Source organism: Tenrec ecaudatus, chromosome 4, assembly GCF_050624435.1.
Source record: "Tenrec ecaudatus isolate mTenEca1 chromosome 4, mTenEca1.hap1, whole genome shotgun sequence".
NCBI lineage: Eukaryota > Metazoa > Chordata > Mammalia > Afrosoricida > Tenrecidae > Tenrec > Tenrec ecaudatus.
The window spans coordinates 105,438,862-105,463,155 of record NC_134533.1 but is presented as its reverse complement, the minus strand read 5'-3'; the positions used below and the strand labels follow the sequence as shown (position 1 = coordinate 105,463,155).

At 44.1% G+C, this 24,294-nt stretch overlaps 2 protein-coding genes across 2 annotated transcripts in view; both read right to left on the bottom strand.

Annotated features, from left to right (window-relative positions):
- DDX10 (DEAD-box helicase 10) overlaps positions 1-11,144 on the bottom strand; it is a 248,652-nt gene extending 237,508 nt beyond the window's left edge. Inside the window, exon 1 of the mRNA XM_075546562.1 lies at positions 10,876-11,144. Within this exon, the coding sequence (XP_075402677.1) occupies positions 10,876-11,058 (183 nt within the window). The 5' untranslated portion in view covers positions 11,059-11,144. The remainder of the gene's footprint in view (positions 1-10,875) is intronic.
- A 2,643-nt stretch (positions 11,145-13,787) lies between these two features.
- LOC142447036 (large ribosomal subunit protein eL27-like) lies at positions 13,788-14,198 on the bottom strand. Its single transcript, XM_075548752.1, has one exon. The coding sequence runs from the start codon at positions 14,196-14,198 to the stop codon at positions 13,788-13,790; it is 411 nt and encodes a 136-aa protein (XP_075404867.1).
- Between the last annotated feature and the right edge of the window lie 10,096 nt (positions 14,199-24,294).

Genomic DNA, 24,294 nt, shown 5'->3' with positions numbered 1-24,294 from the left:
CTACACGACAGTATTCAGGATTAAAGGGTTTGTGAAGGAAGTTTACAGGTTGCAGTGCAAGTGAGAGATGCTCAGAATAGAGTTGCTCATCAGGACTTGTTAAAGTTCTTTCAGGGATGCTCACAGATGTCCAGACACCATACTGCTCCTCTGAAAGTCTCAACCTAAAGTCATTCAACCCAAGCTCCCTGGGTCAGCAAACCCCCTCCCTGAATAAGTCACCACAGGACCCAGTATTCCACAGGTCAGCCTCCTTGCTTTACTTGCTGCGTGGACCCCCAACTGTTTCATCCTCTGGCTTTGGGTCCAGAAAGTTCAATGTGCCTCGATCTGGGAGTCCAAAGGATGTCCTCCACTCCCTGGCTCTTGCTCGTAATGGGAGCTCTTCCCCTGCTCCTCAGAAGGGCTTATTTCATCTGCAGTAGGATAGCATTCCTGGGAAACTTGTTCACAATTACACACAGTGAATCCTATCAATATCTTCTCCCATGTTCTTACTAGACCCACCCAGGAAAAACTTTGGTGGGAGTTAGAGACTTTGGTAAGAAGAACTATATTAATAATTTAATGCCCCTGCAATCAGTTTAAGACATACAAGGGTCTGGAGACACAGTGTAGGAATTGATCCCACCACACATAGGCAAAACACTAAGGGAGTGCAACAGAACAGCAAGGGGAACAGAGCAACAAAGTCCCCAAGGAATGCCAAAAATAGACTTTGGGGCCAAAGCTTGGCACCCCATCAGACTCAACCGGAAAACACTTCTAAAGGAGAACAAACAGTCCTTGAACTAACCACAGGCTTTTCTTTTTTGTTATTGTTGGTTTTTTCTCATTGGCTTTTTGTTGTTGTTGTTATTTTGTTGTGTCTTCTTTTGTTGCTTTGATTTGCTCTGTCTTGTTTTTGTGCATGTTATTATCTCCGCAGGACTGTCTAAATAATTTAAATAGGCTGGATGAACAATCTGGAGGAGAAAACAACGGGACCGACAGTTCTGGAGAGACATGGGAGAGGGGGAGGTGGGGGGGAAAGGAAGTGGTGTTATTAACAAACCCAGGGACAAGGTAACAACAAGTGATCCAAATCAATGGTGTAGGAGGCCTGGTAGGGCATGATCAAGGGTAATGTAACCAAGAGGAATTACTGAAACCCAAATGAAGGCTGAGCATGATAGTAGGACAAGAGGAAAGTAAAAGGAAATAGAGGAAAGAACTAGGAGGCAAAGGGCATTTATAGAGGTCTAGATAAAGACAATAAAGACATAGACATATGCAAGGATATTTATATATGAAGATGAAGAAATAGATCTATGTGCATATACTTATAGGTTTAGTATTAATGTAGCAGATGGACATTGGGCCTCCACTCAAGTACTCCCTCAATGAAAAAATACTTTGTTTTATTAAACTGGCATTCCATGATGCTCACCTTCCTGACACCATGGCAGAAGACAAAGCAGATACATAAGCAAATGTGGTGAAAAAAAGCTGATGGTTCCCAGCTATCAAAAGATAGAACACCTAGTGTCTTAAAGGCTTGAAGGTAAACAAGCGGTCATCTAGCTCAGAAGCAACAAAGCCCACATGGAAGAAGCATATCACCCTGTGTGATCACAAGGTGCCGAAGGAATCCATTATCAAGCATCAAAGAACAAAAAATCATATCATTGTGTGCTCACCTTCCCAATACAATCGCTGAAGACAATCGATGCATAAGCAAAAGTGGTAAAGAAAGCTGATGGTGCCCGGCTATCAAAAGATATAGCATCTGGGGTCTTAAAGGCTTGAAGGTAAACAAGCAGCCATCTAGCTCAGAAGCAACAAAGCCCACATGGAAGAAGCACACCAGCTTGTGTGATTACAAGGTGTCAAAAGCATCAGGTATCAGACAACAAAGAACAAAACAAATCATTGTGAATGAGGGGGAGTGCAGATTGGGGACCCAAGATCCATCTGTAGGCAACTGGACATCCCCTTACAGAAGGGTCTCAGGAGAACATGAGCCAGTCAGGGTGCAGTGTAGCAACAATGAAACATACAACTTTCCTCTAGTTCCTAAACGCTTCCTCCCCCTCCCGCACTATCATGATCCCAATTCCACCATACAAATCTGGCTAGACCAGAGGACGTACCCTGGTACAGATAGGAACTGCAAACACAGGGAATCCTGGACAGATAATCCCTACCTTCAGGACCAGTGCTGAGAGTGGCGATATTAGAGGGTAGAGGGAGGGTGGAGTGGAAAGGGGGAACCAATTGCAAGGATCTACATATAACCTCCCCCCTGGGGGATGGACAACAGAAAAGTGGATGAAGGGAGATGTCAGACAGTGTAAGATATGACAAAATAATAATTTGTAAATTATCAAGGGTTTATGAGGGGGGAGAGGGGGAGCAGGAGGGAGGGGAAAAATGAGGAGTTAATACCAAGGGCTTAAGCAGAAAGCAAATATTTTGAAAATGATGATGGCAACAAATGTACAAATGTGCTTGACACAATTGATGGATGTATAGATTGTGAGAGTTGTACAAGCTCCCAATAAAATGATTTTTTTAAAGAAATACAAGGGAAAATGATTGAAAATCACAGATCATAACAAGAACAGTGCTTTTTACAAACCATGGAGCACAGGTTGAAATCAGTTGTATAAATATATCTTGTTAGCGCAAAACTTTCACAACGTTCACCACAGATGCAGTGGCACGTGGAATCCCACCTGATACTCAATTGAGGGTGTCCTGAACAAAAGGTAGTATTTTATAAGAATCAGAGGAAATGCCTTTATCATGCTCTGAAGCGATAATAAGTATCATTTTTACATTAGCCAAATGTTCATTACTGATGTTCTTCATTAGCATAAACCCAATTTTATGAATTCCATTCTGGCTGCTCAGGAGAATTGTTTTATTACAACTGGTGCAACGCAGAAACTGCTGCTCAGATCTGGGGATGTGCTGCCAAATTATTCATGATTCACAAAAGAGGACAGTTGCATTTGCAAGATTCATTTATTTAAATTACACTCCAGGCAACGAAGGGACAACAACTTGCATTTCACTTTACAATCTACACATCATCTTTCCCAGCATTCATAATGTAGCCCAGACACGACTGCTCTCCACCCACAAACTCTAAAAACACAAATTTTATTAAAATATTGCCTGAATCCCTACAAATCCTCCCAGATCACTGGGGAGTCAGCAAGGAACTAGCATTAGGAGAACAGCTCAAATAGCATCCTGTCTCGGGGAAGAACTTCTAGTGGAAGTCAAGCTCAGAAATGCATTAAAATGTGCTGCAGTCCACACTTCTCTTATAGAATTACCTGCAAAAAACCTGTTTTTATGGGGAATGGAATGTTGACCAAAAGAGGTTGTGAAAACACTGTAGTTTATCTGAGGACCTCTGGCTGCACTAGGGAGAAGGGGACTCCAACTCCTTACTGCCCCCAGGCAGAGGTCAGACAAGCCTCCAAAGCCCCATTCTAAAGGAAAATGGTCAAACACTAAACATGTCCACATAGTCTAGCCCAATGAAATAGTAACTTATTTGCAGTTTAAGCAGACCAGGTTAAATCTTAATGGGTTTGGATTTAAACTAACTCAGTGTCTTCGGGAAAGATTCTTCAACTCTGCGTCTCAATTTCTTCATTCAGCAAATATACTTCTAGTCATTCTTTGGAAGAAAGATGAAGCTATCCACATTGGTAAAGATTTACAAGCTCAGAAACAATGTGTGAGGTTGTAATAGTTGGAATTGGGTAGATGGCAGTGGGCTTGGGATTGCTCAGTATTGTAAGGGTCAAAGGCAGTAACACATCTAAGCCAAGTGGTACAGGCAGGCACAAGCCGCAGGAAGAAACAACTTGACCTCTATGAACTGACCCAGCTTTGATGCCTTTCAGGGTTGACTCGTGCTGGCAACTAACAATTCTGATACTGGATGTGGCACGGCCTGCAGTGAGCATCTTTGGCCATCGAGTCGATTCTAACTCACAAAGACCCTAATAGGTCAGAGTAGAACTGTCCCATTGAGTTTCCAAGACTGAATCTGTATGAACACACACCGCTGCATCTTTTGCCTACAGAGCAGCTGTTAATGACACACTTTGCTCATGCTCAACCATTGAGCCACCGGCTCCCTCCTCTTCCCCTGGGGATACCTATTAATCTGCAAGATTTAACTCTGATTCTCTTCCTGACTGGGTAGCTACACCAGGCAGCATTTCGGGCATACCTTTATCCTAAGGTTGAGGGCATGGTTGTGGTTATTGGGCTCTTTGTTGCATTAAGGAAGGTTCATTTATCTTAATTACACTCCAGGCAACAAACGGACCACAGTTTGTATGTATTTCACATCACAATCTACACTTAACCTAGATCATGAAGTTCCCAAGATTAGAAACCAGAGGGGAAAAAAATCAACTTTCCTCTGAGAGACTAAGGGCAGTGCTTGTGCTTGTGTTTGACCAAGTCCTGTTTGCTACATGGCTAAACCCTTTCAGGACGACTTTGTTCTCAATTTGAAAGGTCAGCAGCTAAAAACTGCTCCGTGGGAGAAAGACAGCGCTTTCTACTCCAGTTACAGTTTTGGAAACTCACAGGGGCAGTTCTACCCTGTCCCATGAGAGTCAGCATCAACTCGATGGTGATTCTGTTTTGTTCTGATTGCTAGCACTGATTTTTTTTTCATTGTGAACTTGAAGGTTTATAGAGCTGATCATCAGGTTTACCTTAAAAAACTGACACACGTTCTCATTCGGCTCATCTATTGCAATTCATTCCATGTGCCAAGCCAAGCTTGTCCCACTCCCTCCCTGAGTCTCCCGTTTCATTTCCCAACCCTGACCTCTGTCCTTGGGTAAGTGCTGCCCTTTTGTTCTTAAACTCCTGTTATTCTAACCTAGACGTGAATTCAGTTCCAGACCTCCAGACCTAAAGGCTTCGGAGTCCCATCTTTCTACCGGCCAGTAAGCCTCGTTCCTTTGAATCATTGTTTTCCATCTTTTGTTTCAATAATAATTACTAATGTTTATCCATTTTTTGTATATGTATCCTCACAGCAGACAACCCTGTGACATTGTTCCCCTTACCCAGAGGAAACACGAAGACACAACAATGAAACATCATTTGTTCCAGGTTAAGGCTTTAAAAGCTAGAAGTGTAAAAGAAGCTCTAACCCAGGTGGCATAAATCCAACTCCTGTCTACTCTCACTACTACGTGTGTGTTGTTGGGTGCCATCATGTCGACTTTGACTAACAGTGACACCCTGTCACAGAGTACAACTGCTCCACAGTTTTCTTGATGAAGCACTTCGCTACTCAGTTCAAATACACCAGCCTCTCTGTGGGTGAATGATGTGGCAGTCCAATTATATAAAGATGTACAGCCCTGGAAACCCATAAGGTCTCTAGAAGTCAGAACTGACTCAAAGGCAATGGCTTGGTCTTGATCTTTACAGAAAAGATTCACCAGGTCTTTCTCCCATGGTGCTGATGGGTGACTTCAAACCACCACCCCTAATTAAGCCTAGTTATGCCACCAAGGCTCCTCATGTTGCTCTAGAGCAGTGGTTCTCCACCTTCCTAACGCCCTGACCCTTTCATTCAGTTCCTCATGTTATGGTGACCGCCCCCACCATAAAATTATTTTCGTTGCTACTTCGTTTAACTGTAATTTTGCTACTGTTATGAATTGGACAACCCCTGTGAAAGGATCATTCAATCCCCAAAGGGGTTGGAACCCACAGGTTGAGAAAGCTGCTCTAGATGTTTCTCAAGAAATGAATGAGCTTGCCCTCTGCCCCATCCCTGTCACAGTGCCGCCAAGGAGCGCATGGGAAGGGGAGCGCTGAATGCCTGCACTTCCTGCCTTCAAGAGTGAGAGTTCATCAGCAGCTACTCTGAAGACATAACCCTTCTTCACAGCCTGATGATCATATTTCATACTGGGCTATATTTTACCCCTAAAATCATTTAAAATCATTTTATTGGGGGCTCTTACAACTCATAACATTCCATATACCGATGGTATCAATCATATTTGTACAGATATTGCCATCATTATTTTCTAAACATTGACTTTCTATTTGAGCCCTTGGTATCAACTCCTCTTTTTCCTCTCCTCACCCTCACCACCTCTTGATAAATGATAAATTATTGTTTTCATATCTTACAGCGAAAGCAGTCTCCTTTCACCCGTGTTTCTGTTGTTCGTTCCCCTCAGGGTGGGAAGGATTATGCATCAATCTTTATGATCTGTACCCCCTTCCTCCTGCTACCTCCCACTACTCTCCTGGTATCGTTCCTCCCATTTCTGTTCCAGAGGGTTTATCTGACCTGGATTCAGGTTTGTGAGCTCTTATCTGTACCAGTGTACATGCCAGTGTACAGCCAGAACTCAAAGGCAGGACGGGGGTCATGAGAGTGGGGGGTGAGGAAGCCTCAAAGAATCAGAGGAACATTGTAAGTTTCATCATGCTATACTACGCCCTGGTTGACTCCTTCCTTGTGACCCTTCTGTGAGGGATGTCCTATTGTCTACAGATGGGTTTGGGGTCTGCTCTGACCCCCTAATTCTCAAAAATGTTGTGTTTGGGGTCTTCTGATGTCTGTTACCTGATTCTGTCGACACCCCATAATCACACAGATGGAGTGCCTCCTCCAAGTGGTTACTTCTCTGCTAAATAGTTGCTTGTTTAACTTCAAGCCTTTAAGGCCCCAGACACTATCAGCTTTCTTCACCACATAAACTTATATACCCATTTTGTCTTCAGTAATTGTGTCAGGAGGATGAGCATCACGGAATGTCAGATTGTTAGAACAAAGTGTTCTTGCATTGAGGGAGGGCTTGAGCAGAGGCCTAAAGGCCATCCATTTCCTCAATTTATGGCCATATAAATATATGTACATAAGCCAATACCTCTATTTTTATGGATTAATATATATTTACATAAGTGCACCCCTATGTTTATACCTCTAACCATAGTTTTGTAAGTCAATATTTGATGGTGTCTTGGGCATATCCCAGGAGCACTGGCAGCACAGTGGGTAAACACAAGGTCAGCAGTTTGAAACCACAAACAGCTCCTGGGGAGAGTGACTTCCTACTCCCATGAAGAATTACAGTCTTTGAAACCCAAAGGGGAGGTTCTACCTTGTTCTATGGGGCTGCTATGAGTCGAATCAGCTCAATAGCAGTGAGTTTGGTTTATCATTTTGATGGCCATGTCCAGTTGGGAAAGTTATTATTAATTACACCGCCATTGTGGCCATGGTCTCGGTCCATGTAGTGCTGGCTCTCTTTCTCAATGTGTGGTGGAATGAAGCTCCAGTCAGTAATGTGAAGACAGCCAGAATTAAAGAGGGCACCTGGTTTTTATACAATGCAAATACTCCTGGCAGGTAGTGGTGATTATAGAATTGAAGGAACAAGGGGGTAAGGGGAGATAAAGAAAGAAATACAGTGCCAAACCAATACCCCGGGGCTAGAAATACTATACTATACTCATATTTGTTGTTCTCTATGTCATCAAGGGATTTTGTACCCTGCTCATTGTATGGCTCTTTGGGTGGTAGCATCTATGCATAATTTGTTTTATTCCAAAACCATGATTCACCAGTGTTATTCACTAGTCTTAAGGGTGAAAGACTGAAAATGTTGACTAAGAAACATCTGAATTTCAACAATTTGGCAGGTACTTGTTAAGGCCCGTTATCACCGAGTTGACCCTGTAGGACAGACTAGAACTGCCCCAGTGGGTTTCCAAGACTAAATTTATAAGAGTAAAGACTTAGTGGTGAACAGCACAACACATCACCGCCACTGCCACAGGTCTCCATCAAAGCCCGGGAGCCCTGGTTGCTTACTGGTTATGAAGACAGGCTAAAGTGCTTGACACAATGAATAGACGGATGGAAGTGGATGGTGATAAGTGCTGAAGGCGCCCCAATAAGATGATTTGTTTTAAAGAAAGAAAATGGGCTTCTAACCACAGTCAGCAGTGTGAACCCACCAGCCTCTGAGGAGAAGACAGGGTTTTCTCCGCCTAAGAAGTTACAGCGTCAGAAACTCAGAGGGCAGTTCTACCATGTCCTGCAGGGTTGCTGCTATGCATCGGCATTAACTCACTGGCAATGAATTTGGTTGAGTTTTGTTAAGGCCCAGGTTTGAAAAACAAAAACACATAACCCTTGTTCTCATAGAACTAGCTGCTAAAAGGATGGACTAGAGTTGACAAAAAATGACACACTAATACTAAGTATTTTTAGTGCTAGGGAGTCAGAGAAAAAGATCAAGTTATCTTATAAAGTACCCCTTCTGAGCGCACATGAATCAGGAAACCGTGTTTTCCCTGAGAACTCCCCTTCCTTCTGGGGTTGCAGCCTCACGCCTGACCTGGAGACCTGAGTGCGAGCTGGGTATTGTTCTGCACATCTCCACCTTATCTGATGCCTTTTACAGTACACATACTGTACACAATGGGTGGAGTTAGCTCCTGAATGATGAGTTCACCAGATGGAAAATATTGGCAAGGATGTTCTAGGTGGGAAATACAATTTGAGAAACACCTAAAAAAAGAAACAAAAATACATGATGTTCTTTGAGTGGGGGGAAATGTCTTTTGGGTTGTTGCATGTGACCCTGAATTGAGGGTTGTACTTGGAGCATGACGGCCTTTGGAGACGTGGTAGGCATTGTAATAGCTGCCCTAAAATGTCTGCATTCTAACTCCTGGGATCTGTGTGAATAGGCTGCTACCCGGAGAGCAGAACTGGCCAACTGGAGTCATATGGTTTACGATGTTGGGTTGAAAAACAAGGGATGGGATCACATCATCAAAAGAACATTTTGAGAACTATCTTGTACTGTAAAGAAAGACCAGAACCTCACAGGTATCAAACCGCTGCATTGTGGAAAAAGTCAACATCATCAGTAGGAATAAGGCCAGTGACAGAATAGAACAATCAATTATTCCAGTTCTGATTCTTTCCTTAATCACGATTTAGTCTGCTGTGAACTTGAAACAAATGGTTTGTCTCTTCTCAATTGCAGGAGTTGAAGCATTGCTGTATGTTCACGTGTATAAGCTGACTTTTTCAGCACATTTTTAATGCAGTGTTTGTGGTAGAATTAGGTGCCTCGGCTGATATTCGGATCAGTTTACACTCAAGTATATTCGGTACGTTGGTTGGTGCGGTGGAGTTGGTACTAAAGAATGAAACCCTGCCGGGTCCTGCTGCCAGCCTCACAGCCTCGTGGTTGAGTGTACTGCTGCAGCGACTGTATCAGTCCATCGAGTGATGGGTCTTCCTTTCTGCTGACCTTCGATTTCACTAACCCTGATATCCTTCTCCAGCTAAGGGTCTCTCCTGAGAACTTGTCCAAAGAACATCAGATAAAGTCTTCCATGCTCGCTTCTAAGGAATTTTCTGGCTGCACTTCTTCCAAGACAGATTTGTTCCTCCTTCAGGATGCGAGACATTACTCACTTTCATGAGAAATAGGTATTATCAGATAGGGTTATAAGCTATCACAGAGGGTCATAAAGTGGTATCTACCCCATCTCCTCTCCTGCTTTTCCAGTAAGATTAAGAAGTCTTTGATGAAGGGGCCATTGTGGATCAAGGGTAAGCAAGTGACTGCTAACTTGTCAGTCCCTCCACACCAGATAGGTTTCCAAGACTGTAAATCTTTACAAGAATAGAAAGCTTCATCATTCTCCCCTGGAGCAACTGGTGAGTTCAAACTCCTATCCTGGCAGTTAGCAGGCCAATCCATAATCTACTACACCCCTAAAGCTCCTGAAGGAGTCCACCCAAAGGCCCCTCTAAAGAGAGGCCTTGTGATCTACTTCTGAAAAACAAGCCCTTGAAATTCGTACAGCACAGTTCTACTCTAACAGTACCTCACCAGGCCTTTCTTCCTATGTGTGTCTTGGGGCACATCCTTTCACAGCCAAGCAAGTTAACAGTCTGCACCACCCTGGGACCTGTACAGTAAAAAAGTTTGCTGATTCTTCTTAGAAGCATAAGCTACTACAGTGATCCAGACAAGATGACCTAAACCAAGGTATACTGAATCATTACTACTTGCCAGGCATTATGCAGAAAGGCTTTTATATCCCTACAGCATAAATGGTAAAGTTCATTGTACCTTTAAGACCAAAAAAATAACAGAAGCACAAGAAGCAGTAACTTACCCAAAGTCACTCATCTGATAAGCAAACGCTGGAATTAAAATCTTATCATCTTCACTCCAAGTCCAAAGCAAACGCCTCCCAAATTCTACATAATCTTACTGCGAGGGGCGTCATTTAAAGGAAATTGCCAGGGCAAGTGATGAGTTTAATTCCATGAATGATCCACATGTTAAATCCCTGGTTACACTGCGCTAGGAGAGGGTACTCACTGGCCGGCTGTGTGAGGGGAATGTGGGCCAACAGACAAGGGATTTACAGGGCAGGAGAAGCAGGGGAACTGATTGACCCAAGAAGGCTGAGCTGGGAGCTACTACCATTGCCACACTGCAGTGGTGTTTCCAATGAATTTATCCATTCAGTTATCACCTGAACTTACGGCTACTAGGAACAAATCCGCAGCATTTTATCGCTAACAGTGGGGTGAGCAGGAAAACGGCCTGCAAGCATGGATGCCGGGGTTGTACTACCCTGCAGATCTTTCGGGGGGAGGGGCCGCCTCAACAGGTCCTGTCGGACACCTGCAAGCCCACTCCCTCCTCCGGCCCAGTGGATTGTCAGCATGCTCCCCAGAAGAGGTGCTCAGTGGCAGGTCCGCCCTTCCCCTATGTAGCCGTTGCCGCAACACACGGCCCGCCGCAGGCCCCCTCCCCAGCCGGGCCCGGCCCGCCTCACCTTCTCGTAGTTTTGCGTGAGGCGGCTGATAACCTCGCGCTCCACCTGCCACTCGGGCTTTTTCAGTTGCTTCCTCAGCTGTTTCTTTTGGCTCTGTCGATGGCTGTGTTTCTTCTTCCAACGATTAAAGCTCCGGACCGGGTCGGGCCGGGCTCCCGGATCTGAGCCAGCAGTTTTACCCATCGCGGCGGCGGTGACAGACGCCCCGAAACGAAGTCCGCCTCAGGCCCGGCGAGGCGCGGAACCAGCGTGGAGAAAGCGGAAACGAGCGCGTGCGCGAGCGCAGGAGCCCGCCTCCGAACTTTGGAAACCAGGGCACGCACCAATGACGACACGGGAAACGCCGGCGATGATTGGCGGTTGCCGTTCCAGGGGGCGTGGCTGAACGGTCCCTGGGAAACCGAGGCGGAGCCATGCGACGATGAGGGCGGTGCTAAGCAGCTCTCGAGAGCACGCCGGCTCTTTAAATATGCGCGTGCGCACTGGTTGCGCCTACTATCCTGACGTCATACTACTAAAAGTTTGTACAGATTGGCTCTGGCTTCAAGCCTTTTAAACCGGTGCACTGGCACCAACGCGAACACATTTATTTACTCTCTGTGAATTATCGTTGCAATTCGCTTTCAGCATATGGAAGTCTGAGGCCCAGGAGGCTGACTGATTTGTCAAAATTTTCATTGATTTCCATCGACTGCACTGATAATAAGAAGAAATATATTCTAATTTTGCCTTCAGGAACTTCCATTTCCTCTGACCCCTCCGACTAGATGCAACAGCAAGAAAACTATAGCAGAGTCCAATTGAATTTACCTTGAATGCAATTTTGAAGACAAAATAAAAACAATTTTGCAAAAGGTACTTGGCACATTAAGAATTGACCGTTCAAGTGATGAAACTACCTCTATTAAAAAAGTTGTTGGCTCATTTACCTAGAGTCCCCAGAAGGACATACTGGATCTTTTCATCATTTGTTGAGCCTCTAAATGCCCAGTAGGAATCCTCTTAATACAGAGGTTGTCTGCAACGGGCCATGAAACCAAGACATAAAGTTGACTATTCACACGCACGGTGTTCAAGCCTCCTGATCCACATTTTCCAACCCCACTTAGCCATGCCTATCCCCCAAACATGAAATGGACAACTAAGTGGGGTGAGAAATGTGAACTGGAGCACACTCAGGTCACCAGTAAGGGGAGAGTGTATATGTGTTGGCGAGGAATACTGAAAACACAGTAGACCTTCAGAAAAACTAGTAAATCAGTCTTAGCAGAAATGCAACCAGAATGCTCTTTAGAAACTAGAACAGTGAGACTTCTGCTCCCCTAACTTTGGACACATCATCAGGAGAGAACGATCTCTAAAAAGGGATAGTATGTTTGGTGATGCACAGGGTCGGCGAAAACAGGAAAACCCTCTGTGAGATGGGCTGTCCCAGGAGCCACAACTGCTTCAAGCATCCTCTTGAAGATGGAGAAGGGCCGGCTGTTCTCATTCAGCCGTGCATGAGCTTGCTACATGTTTGGAGCAGACTTTAACGCAGAGCAAAATGGCAGAGTCTAACTGAAAGTTAAAATAAATAACTTGTTCTGAGAGGCCAGACAATTTGCAAGCTGGGGGTCACAAGGTCCTGAGGATTGTGAACTAAAAGATGCAAGAAAGTGACCGTTTAGGGAACTTACATAAGAAAATAGAAGGACCATTAGTAACAAGAGTGATTAGTTGACATTGCCATAATGCCTACAAAATTAGGTCGTGGTAGCTCTGATTATTGGGAGATTACATATCCTTCTAAGGTGGTGGTTGTTTCTTTTCAGTTACAAAATACCGTATATACTCGTTATATACAAAAAATGTGCTGAAAAACTGGGGTTCGGCTTATACATGGTTCAGTGGTACTCCAGCAAGGTGTAACATCTCGCTGTCCTCCCCTACCCCCAACGAGGTAACGAGTCGAGCGCCATTTCTCCGCTGTTCATTCAAAGCCCCACTGACACTGTAGGGCTTTGAATGTTTGTTTACTCACATCTAACCAATCAGAGCCGTCCTATGACGTGTATCTTTGAATAAGCCTTTTAAAGACCGTGTGCGAAGGATGTGGCATGAATGGATGTCATCTGGTCAAGCCCGACGAACAAAAGGAAGAAATCTCATGAAGCCTGACATAGAGTTAATAGCAAAGTGGGTTTGAGATGCATGGGAAGCCATTCCAGAAGACATGGTGTGACGTGCCTTCCAGAAATGTAGTATTAGTAATGCTATGGATGGTGGTGAAGACTGCGCTTTGTATGAAAATGACAGCAGTGATGGTGGTGACGGCGATCTCAGTGAGGACAGCGTCTATGATGACCTCACACCAGCTGAAACTCTGCATTGGCATACGGATGATGATGAGGAATCCAGTTTTGAAGGATTTTAACTCTTTACATTTTAGTTTAGTTGCTGGTTGAGCTCAGGGAATAGTACTTTTAAGGTATCATTGTTGATACCTTATTGTTTTTGTTGAACCTATTTTCCACTTACTTTGCTGGTTTACTAATGTTAAATGACTTGCTGTCCTTTTATTTATGTTTTTTATTTAAAATAAATATTTAAATACATTACCCACACTGATGTCTCAATTTTTAGTAATTTTATTTTCATTTGTTTTGATTATTGAAACTCACCAATAGGTTCTGCATTTACCACACTAGGCTTATACTGGAGTCAATCCGTTTTTGCTGGTTTCCCAGGTAATAATTAGGTACCTTGGCTTATACTCGGGCTGGCTTATATTCGAGTATATACGGTAATCATTACATTAGGTGCATCTGAGTTCAAAATTATCATGAGCCCCTCCTCGTTTGATTATAGTGAAACTCAAATTTCTTTTTTTTTTTATTTTGGGGGTGTTTTTAATGATTTTGACTCAAGACTTAGAATCTCAGCTTCTGGAAGAACCACTTGTTTTTGCCTGTCTTGTACCTCTCCTCAAATTTGACCTTGGCCTCCCGATGGACCTTGCGTTTAAGAGCAGGGTCTCTGAAGATATCCTTGTTGACGATAGTTTTGTCCAAGGGGATATCTACGGAGTACCTCGTGGGCATGAGGTGATTATAGTTATACACCTTCACAAAAGACTTGATTTTCGACCTCTTGGCAATTTTCTTCTTGCCCATGGCGGCTGTCACTTTGCAGGGATATCGGTAAATTCCAGCCACCAGGGAGTGGCTGTAGGGGCGGTCCGAGGTGCCGTCATCAATGTTCTTCACGATGATGACTTTGCGTCCCGAATAGCGTCCCGCCAGGACCAGCACCACCTTCCCGGGTTTCATGAACTTGTCCATTTCGACAACAGGCTCTCAGGCCGACAACCAAAGGCGGACCAGGAAGACAGTTCTGAAGATATCCTTCTGAAAATTAGCCAATGAAAACCTTTGGATAGCAATAGACTATGTACAATACAGTGCTGGAAGATAAGTCCCCTTGGGTTGGAAAACACTCAAAATAAAGGAACCCTTATAATGATGACATAGATGAAGCAAGGTCAAAGACCTTTATCTCCTGGCTTCCCTCCCCTCCTTCCTAAGCAAAGTTCTGTGGCCATCACTATGACTTTCCCTTTAAAATGTCCTTTTCCTCCTTGTAGCTCAACAAAACACCAATCAGAGTTAAATCCTGCCAGCTGTCTCTTCTGGGCCTCTAAGTCTCTGAATGGTGCTAGAAAAAGTTATGCCGGGAAGCATTCAACTTGAGGTTAATGATCTGTATTAGAGCTAAATTTTAACCACCTGGACTGCAGGGGCCTATGGATGCAGGGGGCTATAACCTTGTAGAGTCCTCACTGCCACTAAGCCACCATTGAATTCCTTCTGCCCATTCACCAGCGATGAGAACAGTCTTGGCTCGGGCAGTGGAAAGTAGGTAACCTCACTTTTCTTCAGCCAGCCTAGGGAGGGACAGTCCTCTCCCAGGCTTGCCTGGATGTGTTCATGGAGAGTCACACCCCAATTGCTTCGTTGGAAGGCCAATCTTATCAATTCCTCTAGTTAACATAATGTACACGTCCTAACCATGGTCCTGTACCTATCTCTGCAGTCCCACCTGTATGATGTGTTGATCTGTCACCAATCGTGCTTTTGTGACCATTTCTTTTGCTCTTCCTTGTCCTTGTACCTCAGCAAACCTTTATGCCATTATGACTCCATGCTAATAGTCTCGCTCATCCCGTGTATCTCAGGTTACAAATACCTCGGTCCTTGGCTTCACATGAGAAACAATTCCCGCTGAAGCCTGGTGTGTGATCCAAGTGAGTTTTTTATAAAGGACAGGAGTTTCAGGTTTTACACAGGCCCCCTCAGGGCACTTCACATCCACGTGTGGAAACCTGAAGCCGGAGAGGCCAGCACTCCAGCCACAGAGCTGGGGGGAAAAGAGAGCAGCGGGCTTCCAATGCCAGCCTTTCGATGCTCTTCGCTGGGAGGCGTGGTCGATGGCACAGGCTGACCCCATTGGCTGAATTAACCCCACCTGGCCTAGATTGGGGCCCACCCAGGTGTACTACCCACTTAGGTGTACCCCCTTCCTGGCTAGGAGCCTGAATTGGTGCATGCCCTTTAGCCTTCGTCAGCTTCCAGCTTCCTGTAGGGGACCCCTAGGCACGGAGAACAACCCCCTATCCTGCTACCTAACATCTTTACCTTGCCTTTGTCCTGCTTAAGACTGAGTCAATGTCACCCTAAAGCAGATCATAGACTTCAGATAAACACACCATCCAATCTGGTCTTTCTGTTCATACTTTCCCACTTCCTGGAGATGCCATGTCTTTCCTTTTCTTCAAATATCCCTTACCTCCTCCTCTTGTGTGACTGCTTCGTGCTTCACTGAAGCCAGGCCCTGCGATGCACTTCTAACAGGTTACAGTCCTGAAAACACCAGGATCCTGGCTAGCCTGGCTGGAGAGTGGGTGGTTGGGATCTGTTTTCAGACACAGTAACATGAGGGCAAAGCTTCTGCCACATTGCTGGTTAACTCATGGGAGGGAGGCGGGTTGTAAAAGGAAGCTGAATTTATGTCACTCTGAAAAATGGAGTTAACGCTGTCAGTGAAAGCCACGTGGTTAGAATTTCAGCTGTAGTACACATCCAAACCATCTATTTTTTGTGGACCCCTTCAATTTTCTACACATTGTTAGGCCTCAAGAATACAAAATGGGTAGGAAATAATATATTCCCCAACAAGTCCATAATATATGTATGGAAAAAAATCCAAGCCTTGATTTGCAATATAAAGGATTCTATGGGAAAAATATTGAACTACGCAGAAAGCATCCAAAGAAGGTGAATACACAGTCACTGTATACCCTCGCCCCCCCCCCCCAATTGCAGTTTGGACTTCTTCCTTCAATTATAAAGGATAATATGCTACCTCTTGAAATGGTAGTTGGAAAGATATTTACTTGTGTTTTCTTGATTATGCAAAGGTATTTGACTGTGTGGCTGTTAACAACTATGGATAAATGGTAAAGAGTGGGAATTCTACACACTGCACTGCTTGTGCTGAACCTGTGCATGGACCAAGAGGCAGCCATTCAAACAGGAAAGGAGATCACTACATGGTTTGAAACCAGGAAAGACATGCATGAAGTTGTATACTTTCACCATAGCTATTAAATCTGTATGCTAAGTAAATAATCTGAGAAACTGGATTATGTGAAAAACGCAGGATCTAGATTGGAGAAACAGCTCTTAACAACCTGCCGCATGCAGATGGTACAACCTTGTTTGCTGGAAGTGAGGAAGACTTGAAGCATTTGCTGATGAAGATCAAAGCCTGCAGTCTTCAGTATAGATTACAACTTAACCCTATAACACCGAGTGTGACTTTTTCATAACATTTAATTAATATAATTTAATTAATATATTGATAGCTATGAAAGTAAAGAATAAGAACAAAAAAAATTCTTTCCTGAAATTAAAAATTCCGGCATTATAGGGTTAAGGTAAAGAACACTAAAAGCCTCACATTGGACCAATAGGCAGCAGCAGGGTAAAGATCTAAGCTATCCAAGATTTCATTTTGCTTGGATTCATAGTTAATGCTCATGGAAACAGCAGTAATATCAAATGGCATGTTGCATTGGGCAAATCTGCTGCACAAGATCTTTTTAAAGTGTTGAGGAGCAAGGATGTTCTCTGGAAGCCTGAGCCATTCATGACCTGTGGGGTTGTCAACCACTTCCTGTACATGTGAAAGTGGGGCAATAAATAAAGAAGACTGACATCAGAATGGATGCATTTGAATTATGGTATGGTGAAGAATATTGAAAGGACAGTAGACTACCAAGAGAACAAACACATTTGTCTTGAGGAAGTAAAGCCACCGTGCTCGTTAGCAGCCTGAGTGTGTCAGGCAATACAAGTGATACATTGGCGAGACTTCATCTCACATATTTTGGACATGTTATCAGGAGAGACCAGTCCCTGCAAAAGGACACCTTGCTTAATAAAATAGATCAGTGTGGTAGTTACATAATTTCATGTCAACTTGAAATGGAGGGGTGGAGTCTAGCCTGTCAATCAAGTCACAGCCCGATGGTGCCTCCCTGTGGGCGTGACCTCCCTCATAAGGAGGGTCCTGGGACCCACCTCCCCTCTCTCTGCCTTCACCTTTGTGTTGGGGAGCCACGCTGAGACCTGCATCAGCCCTGTGATGCTTCCACTGCCATTTGATTGACAAGACTTTTCACCCAACAGCCTGTGATATTCCTGCATTTTGCATCATTGCTTGTGGCTGCATGAATCATTTGAAAAATGTTATCCAATACTTTTATTAGGGGCTCTTACATCTCCCTTCACAATCCACACATTCATCCATTGTGTCAAGCACATGTATTCATATGCTGCCATCATCATTTTCAAAGCATTTTCTTTCTACTTGAACCTTTGATATCAGCTCCTCATTTTCCCCCCTCCCTCCCTCATGAGCCCTTAATAAGTTATAGATTATTATTTTCATATCTTACATCATCCTCTGTCACTCTTCACCCACTTTTCTGTTGTTAGTCCCCCTTGGAGGGGGTCATATATTGATCCTTGTGATCCATTTCTCCTTTCTCCCCCAACGTTCCCCTAGTCCTCCTGATCTCTGCTCTCATTGTTGGCCCTGAGGGTTTTATCTATCTTGGATTCCCTGTGTTTTGGGCTCTTGTCTGTAGCAGTGTGCATGTTCTGGTCTAATCCAATTTATAAGGTAGAATTGAGGTCATGATAATGGGGGAAAAGAAGCATTAAAGAGCTAGAGGAAAGTTGTATGTTTCATTGGTGCTATATTGCATCCTGACTGGGTCATCTCTTCCTTGTGACCTTTCTGTGTCTACAGATGGGCTTTGGGTCTCCACTCCAAGCTCCCCCCACCCATCCCCATTCACATTGGGTATGATTTTGTTCTGGGTCTTCAGTGCCTGATATCTGATCCCATTGACAGAGGCTGATGTGTTTCTTCCATGTGACCCCAGATGCTATAGCTTTTGATAGCTGGGCACCATTAGCTTTCTTCACCACATTTGTTTATTCACCCATTTTTTTTCTTCAGCAATTATGTTGGGAAGGTGAGCATCACAGAATGCCGGATTATTAGAACAAAGCGTTCTTGTGTTGAGAGAGTACTTGAGTCGATGCCCAATGTCCATCTGCAACCTTAATTCTTTTTTTTCTGCAACCTTAATTCTTAACATATAGATAAAAGTACATAGATCTATTCCCCTCTCATTATATATAAATATATTTACATGTGTACATGCCTGTATTTAGACCTCTATAAATGTCCTTTGCCTCCTGGTTCTTTCCTCTATTTCCTTTTATTTCCTCTTTGTCCCACCATCTAATTGGCCTTCATTTGGGTTTAGTATTCCTCACTGCTACATTGCCCTTGATTAAGCCCCACTAGGCATCCTACGCCCTTCTCTCCATTGATTTTAGCTCACTTGTTATTCCCTTTTCTCTGGGTTGGTTCCTGCCCCCCCCCCCCGCCCCCCTTTTCTCCTACCTCCCCTTCTCCCATATCCTCCCGGAACCATTGGTTCTGGTTTTTGTTTTTGTTTCTTGTCTTCAAATTGTTTATCCCACCTATCTTATCTAGATAGACATGCAGAGACATTAATGAGCGCAAAAAAACAGGCAAAGCCAAACAATAACAAAAAGAAAGCCACTGATGAAAATGAAAAAGCCTATAAAGAGTTCAAGGTCTGTTTGTTGGCCCTTATGAGTGTTTACCAGTCGAGTCTGATGGGGTGCCACCCTCTGTCTTCAAAGTCTGTTTTTGGTATTCCCCGGGGATTTCATCATTTTGCTCCCCTTGCTGCCCTTAGTGTTTCACCCCAGCATGATGGGGTCAGATTGGGCACAATTCCCTCACTGGGCCTCCAATATTGTCCCCTGAGGCACTATGGTTTAGTCAGCGACGTCATGTCTCCTGGTGGGACTGGCCCTATGGTCCTCTCTGTGCCTTGTCTGCTTCAAGCCTGAATATTGCCCTTGGAATTTGGCCAGTCAGGAGGTCCTCCCCTCTCTCTCCATCCCTCTTCGTTTCTCCTGTGTGCTCTAATCAGATATGCCCCTCTCCCAAAGCTATAGCTTCAGTGCTGTCCTCTGAAGTTCATTCTTTGTGGGAGGGAGAGGGGGGTCCACAGAGTTGGGATTGGGGCCAGCCCCACAGACCTCTCTATGGGTTCCCTGGTACATGCCAGTATGTTGTATTCAAGTCGGCCTATCAGGTTGAAGCCCTCCCTCCTGTGAATAGATAGACAATATATTTGGGTGTGTTAGTGTCCCGCTCCCCCCCAGTCTTTTTTGCCCCCCTTTTTTGTTCCCCCTCCTATTTAGTAGGCTCCCATATGTACCCCTGGATTGGGTTGGCCCCTGCCATAGTACCTGGACCTCACCCCAGGAATGTATGTATATAGTAACTTTTCCCCTAGGTCCCATTTTTTTAAAGATTATCTCAGCAGAATCATGTTGTACTTGTCTTTTTGTGCTTGGCTTACTTCACTTAGAATGATTTCCTCCAGTTCTTCCAATGCGGCAATATGCTTCATATGTTCATCGCTGCTTTTTAGGAATGTGTAGTACTCCATTGTATGTGTGTACCACAGTGTTTTGATCCATTCATCTATTGATGGAAAGTTGGGTTGTTTCCAACTCCTTGTAATTGTGAACTGTGCCACGATGAATACTGGAGCACAGATGTCAGGCCGTGGTTTGTTTCTTGCCTCTTCTGGGTAAATGTCCAGTAGGGAGATTACTGGGTCATATGGTAGCTCAATTCTATCTGTTTTAGATATCGCTAAGTCGATTTCTATAATGGTTGTACCTACCTACCGGTCCACCAGCAGTGGACTAGAGTTCCTGTCTCCCCACAGTCCTTACAACACTTGTTGCTTTCTGACTTTTTGAAATGGGCTCTCTTTGAGTGCGTTAGGTGCTATCTCATAGTTGTTTTAATTTTCACTTGTCTTATGGCTAATGATCAGGAACATTTTTGCATATGATATATGATGCTTATGATGCTTTTCTGATTTCTGCCATTCTGAAACTTCTATTCAGGTCCTTTGCCCACCTCTTTAGTTAGTTAGTTTTTTCTTATTGTAAGCTTGCAAAGTATTGTAGAGTTTAGTAATAAGATCTTTTCCCAATGTGTCATTGCTAAAGATTCTTTCCCAGTCCGTGGACTCTCTTATTACTCTCTTGGTGATTTCTTTCCATATACACAAGTGTTTTATCTTCAGAATATCCCACTTGTCAATTTGTGCCGCCTCTGTATTTGTATCCTTCCCTATTTCTGATAGCCTATGTCTTCCCTATGCCAAGGTTCTCAGATTTGTCCCAATTCCCTCACTGATAGCCCTAATAGTTTGGGATTTACCTCAAGGTCTGTGACCCACCTTGAGTTTATTCTTGTGCTTGGAGTGAGGTAAGGGTCTTGCTTCATTTTTCTGCAGGTAGATATCCAATTTTTCCAGCACCACTTCTAGAAGAGGGCATAGGCTATGCGAATCTTAAGAGGGATCTATGGACTAATGACTTATGGACTTGTTCTGGACTGGGATGTTTGCTTGATATATAATTACCTCTTGATATAAAGCTCTCTCTTACATATATATGAATATATCTGATTTGTTTCTCTAGTCAACCCAGCTGTGGTGGACCAGGGTCCCCACAACTAAGGGGCAATTGTGTATTTGAGGGGTAAATTAAAGAGACACCAGCCAAGATTAAAGCATGCAAGGGTTCACCTCTCAGTCCTAACTTCTGGAGTCAGGTTTGAGCAGAGAGAGAGTAATGTAATCTCATGAGTTTAGACATGCAGATCATAGTAAGCACATACATAACAGGAAGGGATTGCACAAGAGGCATGCATGTAACAGGAGGGGGATGAGCTAGGGATATGCATCAATAGGAAGAGGTTGTGCTGGAGGCATACATGTGACAGGAAGGCACAAACATAGCAAGATAGGTGGGCTCTAGAGTCAAGATGGAAGCCTAACCTTGGTCGTCTATTGGCTCTATCTTGGATGTCTTTGAGCTCTCCTCCAGGGGACGATCCATTATCCTTATCCTAAGGGCCTGGACCCTACTTAGGGTGGGACAGACAATAGGGTCTGATTGCTCTAGATGGCTGACAACCATCAGGTCGCTAACCTTCAAGCAGTTGACATTTGGCATTATTATGGGGGACATGGTGAGGAAGAATTACTTTTACCTAAGAGAATGTGAGTGGGCCTGGGACGCAGCTCCAACCATGAATGTGAAGGTTTCCTCCAAAGGAGCCCTGACCTCCCAGACTCCTTAAAGCAGCGGTTCTCAACCTGTGGGTAGCAACCCCTTTGGGGGTCGAACGACCCTTTCACATGGGTCTCCCAATTCATAACAGTAGCAAAACTACAGTGATGAAGCAGCAACAAAAATAATTTTATGGTGGGGGGGGGTCACCACAACATGAGGAACTGTATGAAAGAGTCGAGGCATGAGGAAAGTTGAGAACCACTGCCTTAAAGTCTGTATGTTGAGAGTTGGCCCCCATACCCTCTGTTTCTGGTTTTGTTTCCCACACCCAGCCGCAGTCAGTGAAGAGAGGAAGGCTCTCAACAAGATGGATTGACGCAGTAGCTTCTACGATGGGCTAAAATATAACAATCGCAAGGATGGGGCAGGACCAGGCAGTATTTCGGTCTGCTGTACATAGGGCACTAGAGTCTGAACTGAGTTAATGGTGCCCAACGCAACAACATGAAGGTTTCCAAACTTAGCTGCATTGGAGTCACATAGAGAGTGTTAGCATGTAGTATCTCAGGAGCCTCACTCTTCAGGAGGCCTGGTGCAGGAGGGGGTGTGAACTGGCCGGCTAACTGCAAAGTTAGTCCCTTGAAGTCACCAGCTTTCTCTGAGGGAGAAAGATGAAGCATTCTGCTCCTGTAAAGATTTCGAAGCAAACAGATTCACTGCTATCGAGTGGATTCTGACCCAGAGGGCCCGATAGTGCAGGGTAGAACTGCCCCTGTGGGTTTCTCTTCCTCTCTCCTGCGGCTCTTTGCGGGAGTAGAAAGCCCCATCTTTCTCCCTTGCACGGCCTGGTGGTGCCATTGGAAACCCGCAGGGGCATTTCTACACTGTCCTGTAAGAGCACTGTGCATCAGAATTGATTCATTAGCCTTGAGTTTGAGTTTTTGTCTTGAGCCCCACCTCAAAGTATTCTGACTCTGCAGGACTCAGATACTAGGTAGTTCAGTTGTAACCCATCAGATCATGGTCTGTAGATTGGTCTTTGTAAACCTCTAGTCTGATACATTTTAATAAATAATAATTGATAGTAATTACCACTCATTATAATGAATTACTACAATGGACCAAGACAGAAAAATGGGCTAGCCGAGGGCTATAGTTCTCAGTTATTGATTGGCATCACCCAGGGACATTTTACAAGTTTTTATGGACTTGTAGCAGTTAGGACACGGACAAAAAGGAGAAATTTCATTCTGAGATTAGCCTCCTCAAAGCCCGAGGGAGTGAGTTGACAAAAGGAACTCTCTTCTGTAGACAAAGGCTTCAAGATTAAGTTGCAGGTGAGAAGCCCCAGGCAAAGAATTCTGAGTGTTTTGTATCTCAGAGTGCAAGGGAAGCGAGAAAGGGGAAGGGACCTTGGTTCGACAGTACCATCCTGGTGCCAGGCTTTTATGAAAATTCAAACCACATGGCAACCCTGGGACCAAGGGTGGTTCACCAGAGAGACCAGTACCTACAAGTTTAATTACTTTAGGATAATTAAGTAGTCCTTGATGATCACAGAGACAGAAATTACTGCGGGCTCAGAACAGGAGGGAAGCTATCTCTGAGTAGTCTGAACAGTCTAGGGGAGAAGGGAGGTGGTGGGAAGAGAGAGTGGGGAGGAAGGGATGGAGTAAGAGAGGGATACTGTGATAGCAAGGAATTCAGGAAGAAAAAGAATGTTTGGAAACTGATTGTGATAGCCATTGTACAATTCTGCTGGATGTGATTGAACTATGAAACGATGTGACATGTGTATTAACTCCCAATTAACAATAAAAAAAGAAAAGAAATACAAGGGAACATTTGCTTGAAAGAAGGAAAAAAGAGAGACCAATTCCCAGCCTCCATACTAGAGAGTGCCCTGAACTCCACGCCTCAGCATAGGCAGCCTGAGTGACCCCTCCCGGCAACTACTTCACTTGAATCAGCTAGAGCTTAATATAATGAAATTGAATTATAATAAACTATGAAAGAGTACATATGAAAGGAACTTATTTTTTTTGAAAGGGACTCATTAATGGATACAGTCTGAATGCGATTGATTCACATTTGAGCTATAGAGAATACTCAGACCTACCAACAATCAACTTCACTCACCAGTATTATTAAAATTACTGAGATTCTCACACATAAGGCTTTTGATGTTGAGGTCTGATAACATCCGCAGTTGAAAACTCAGACGGCTTTACCATTATTTTCACTTGGTGGGGGCTTGTCTTGCTTTACTCCTATATAGGCCAGAAGATGGCAGTCTAAGCTCAATTGCTAGCTTTTCCTCAGCTTAATTCAGCTAGGGTTTTAGAGACACCTTGTAGGAGTCCCTGCGGTGCTGTCAGGTTAGATTGAACAGCAGGGTTGGCATTTCAAACCCACCAGCTGCTCTTTGGGAAAGAGATTTCACGTGAACATTTACATGACCAGAGTTACCAAATCGTGTAAAGATTTACAGTCTCGGAAATACAAGGTCGCTATGAGTTGGAATCAACTCAATGACCGTGGGTTTGGATTTTTGAGTTTGCACTTGGTTTACTGGTCAGTTTATCTGCCTTCTTATTCCATGGAGATTTTAGAACATGGTTGACTGTGGGGACTCCTCAAATTTCTCTACCATAGCTTTGAA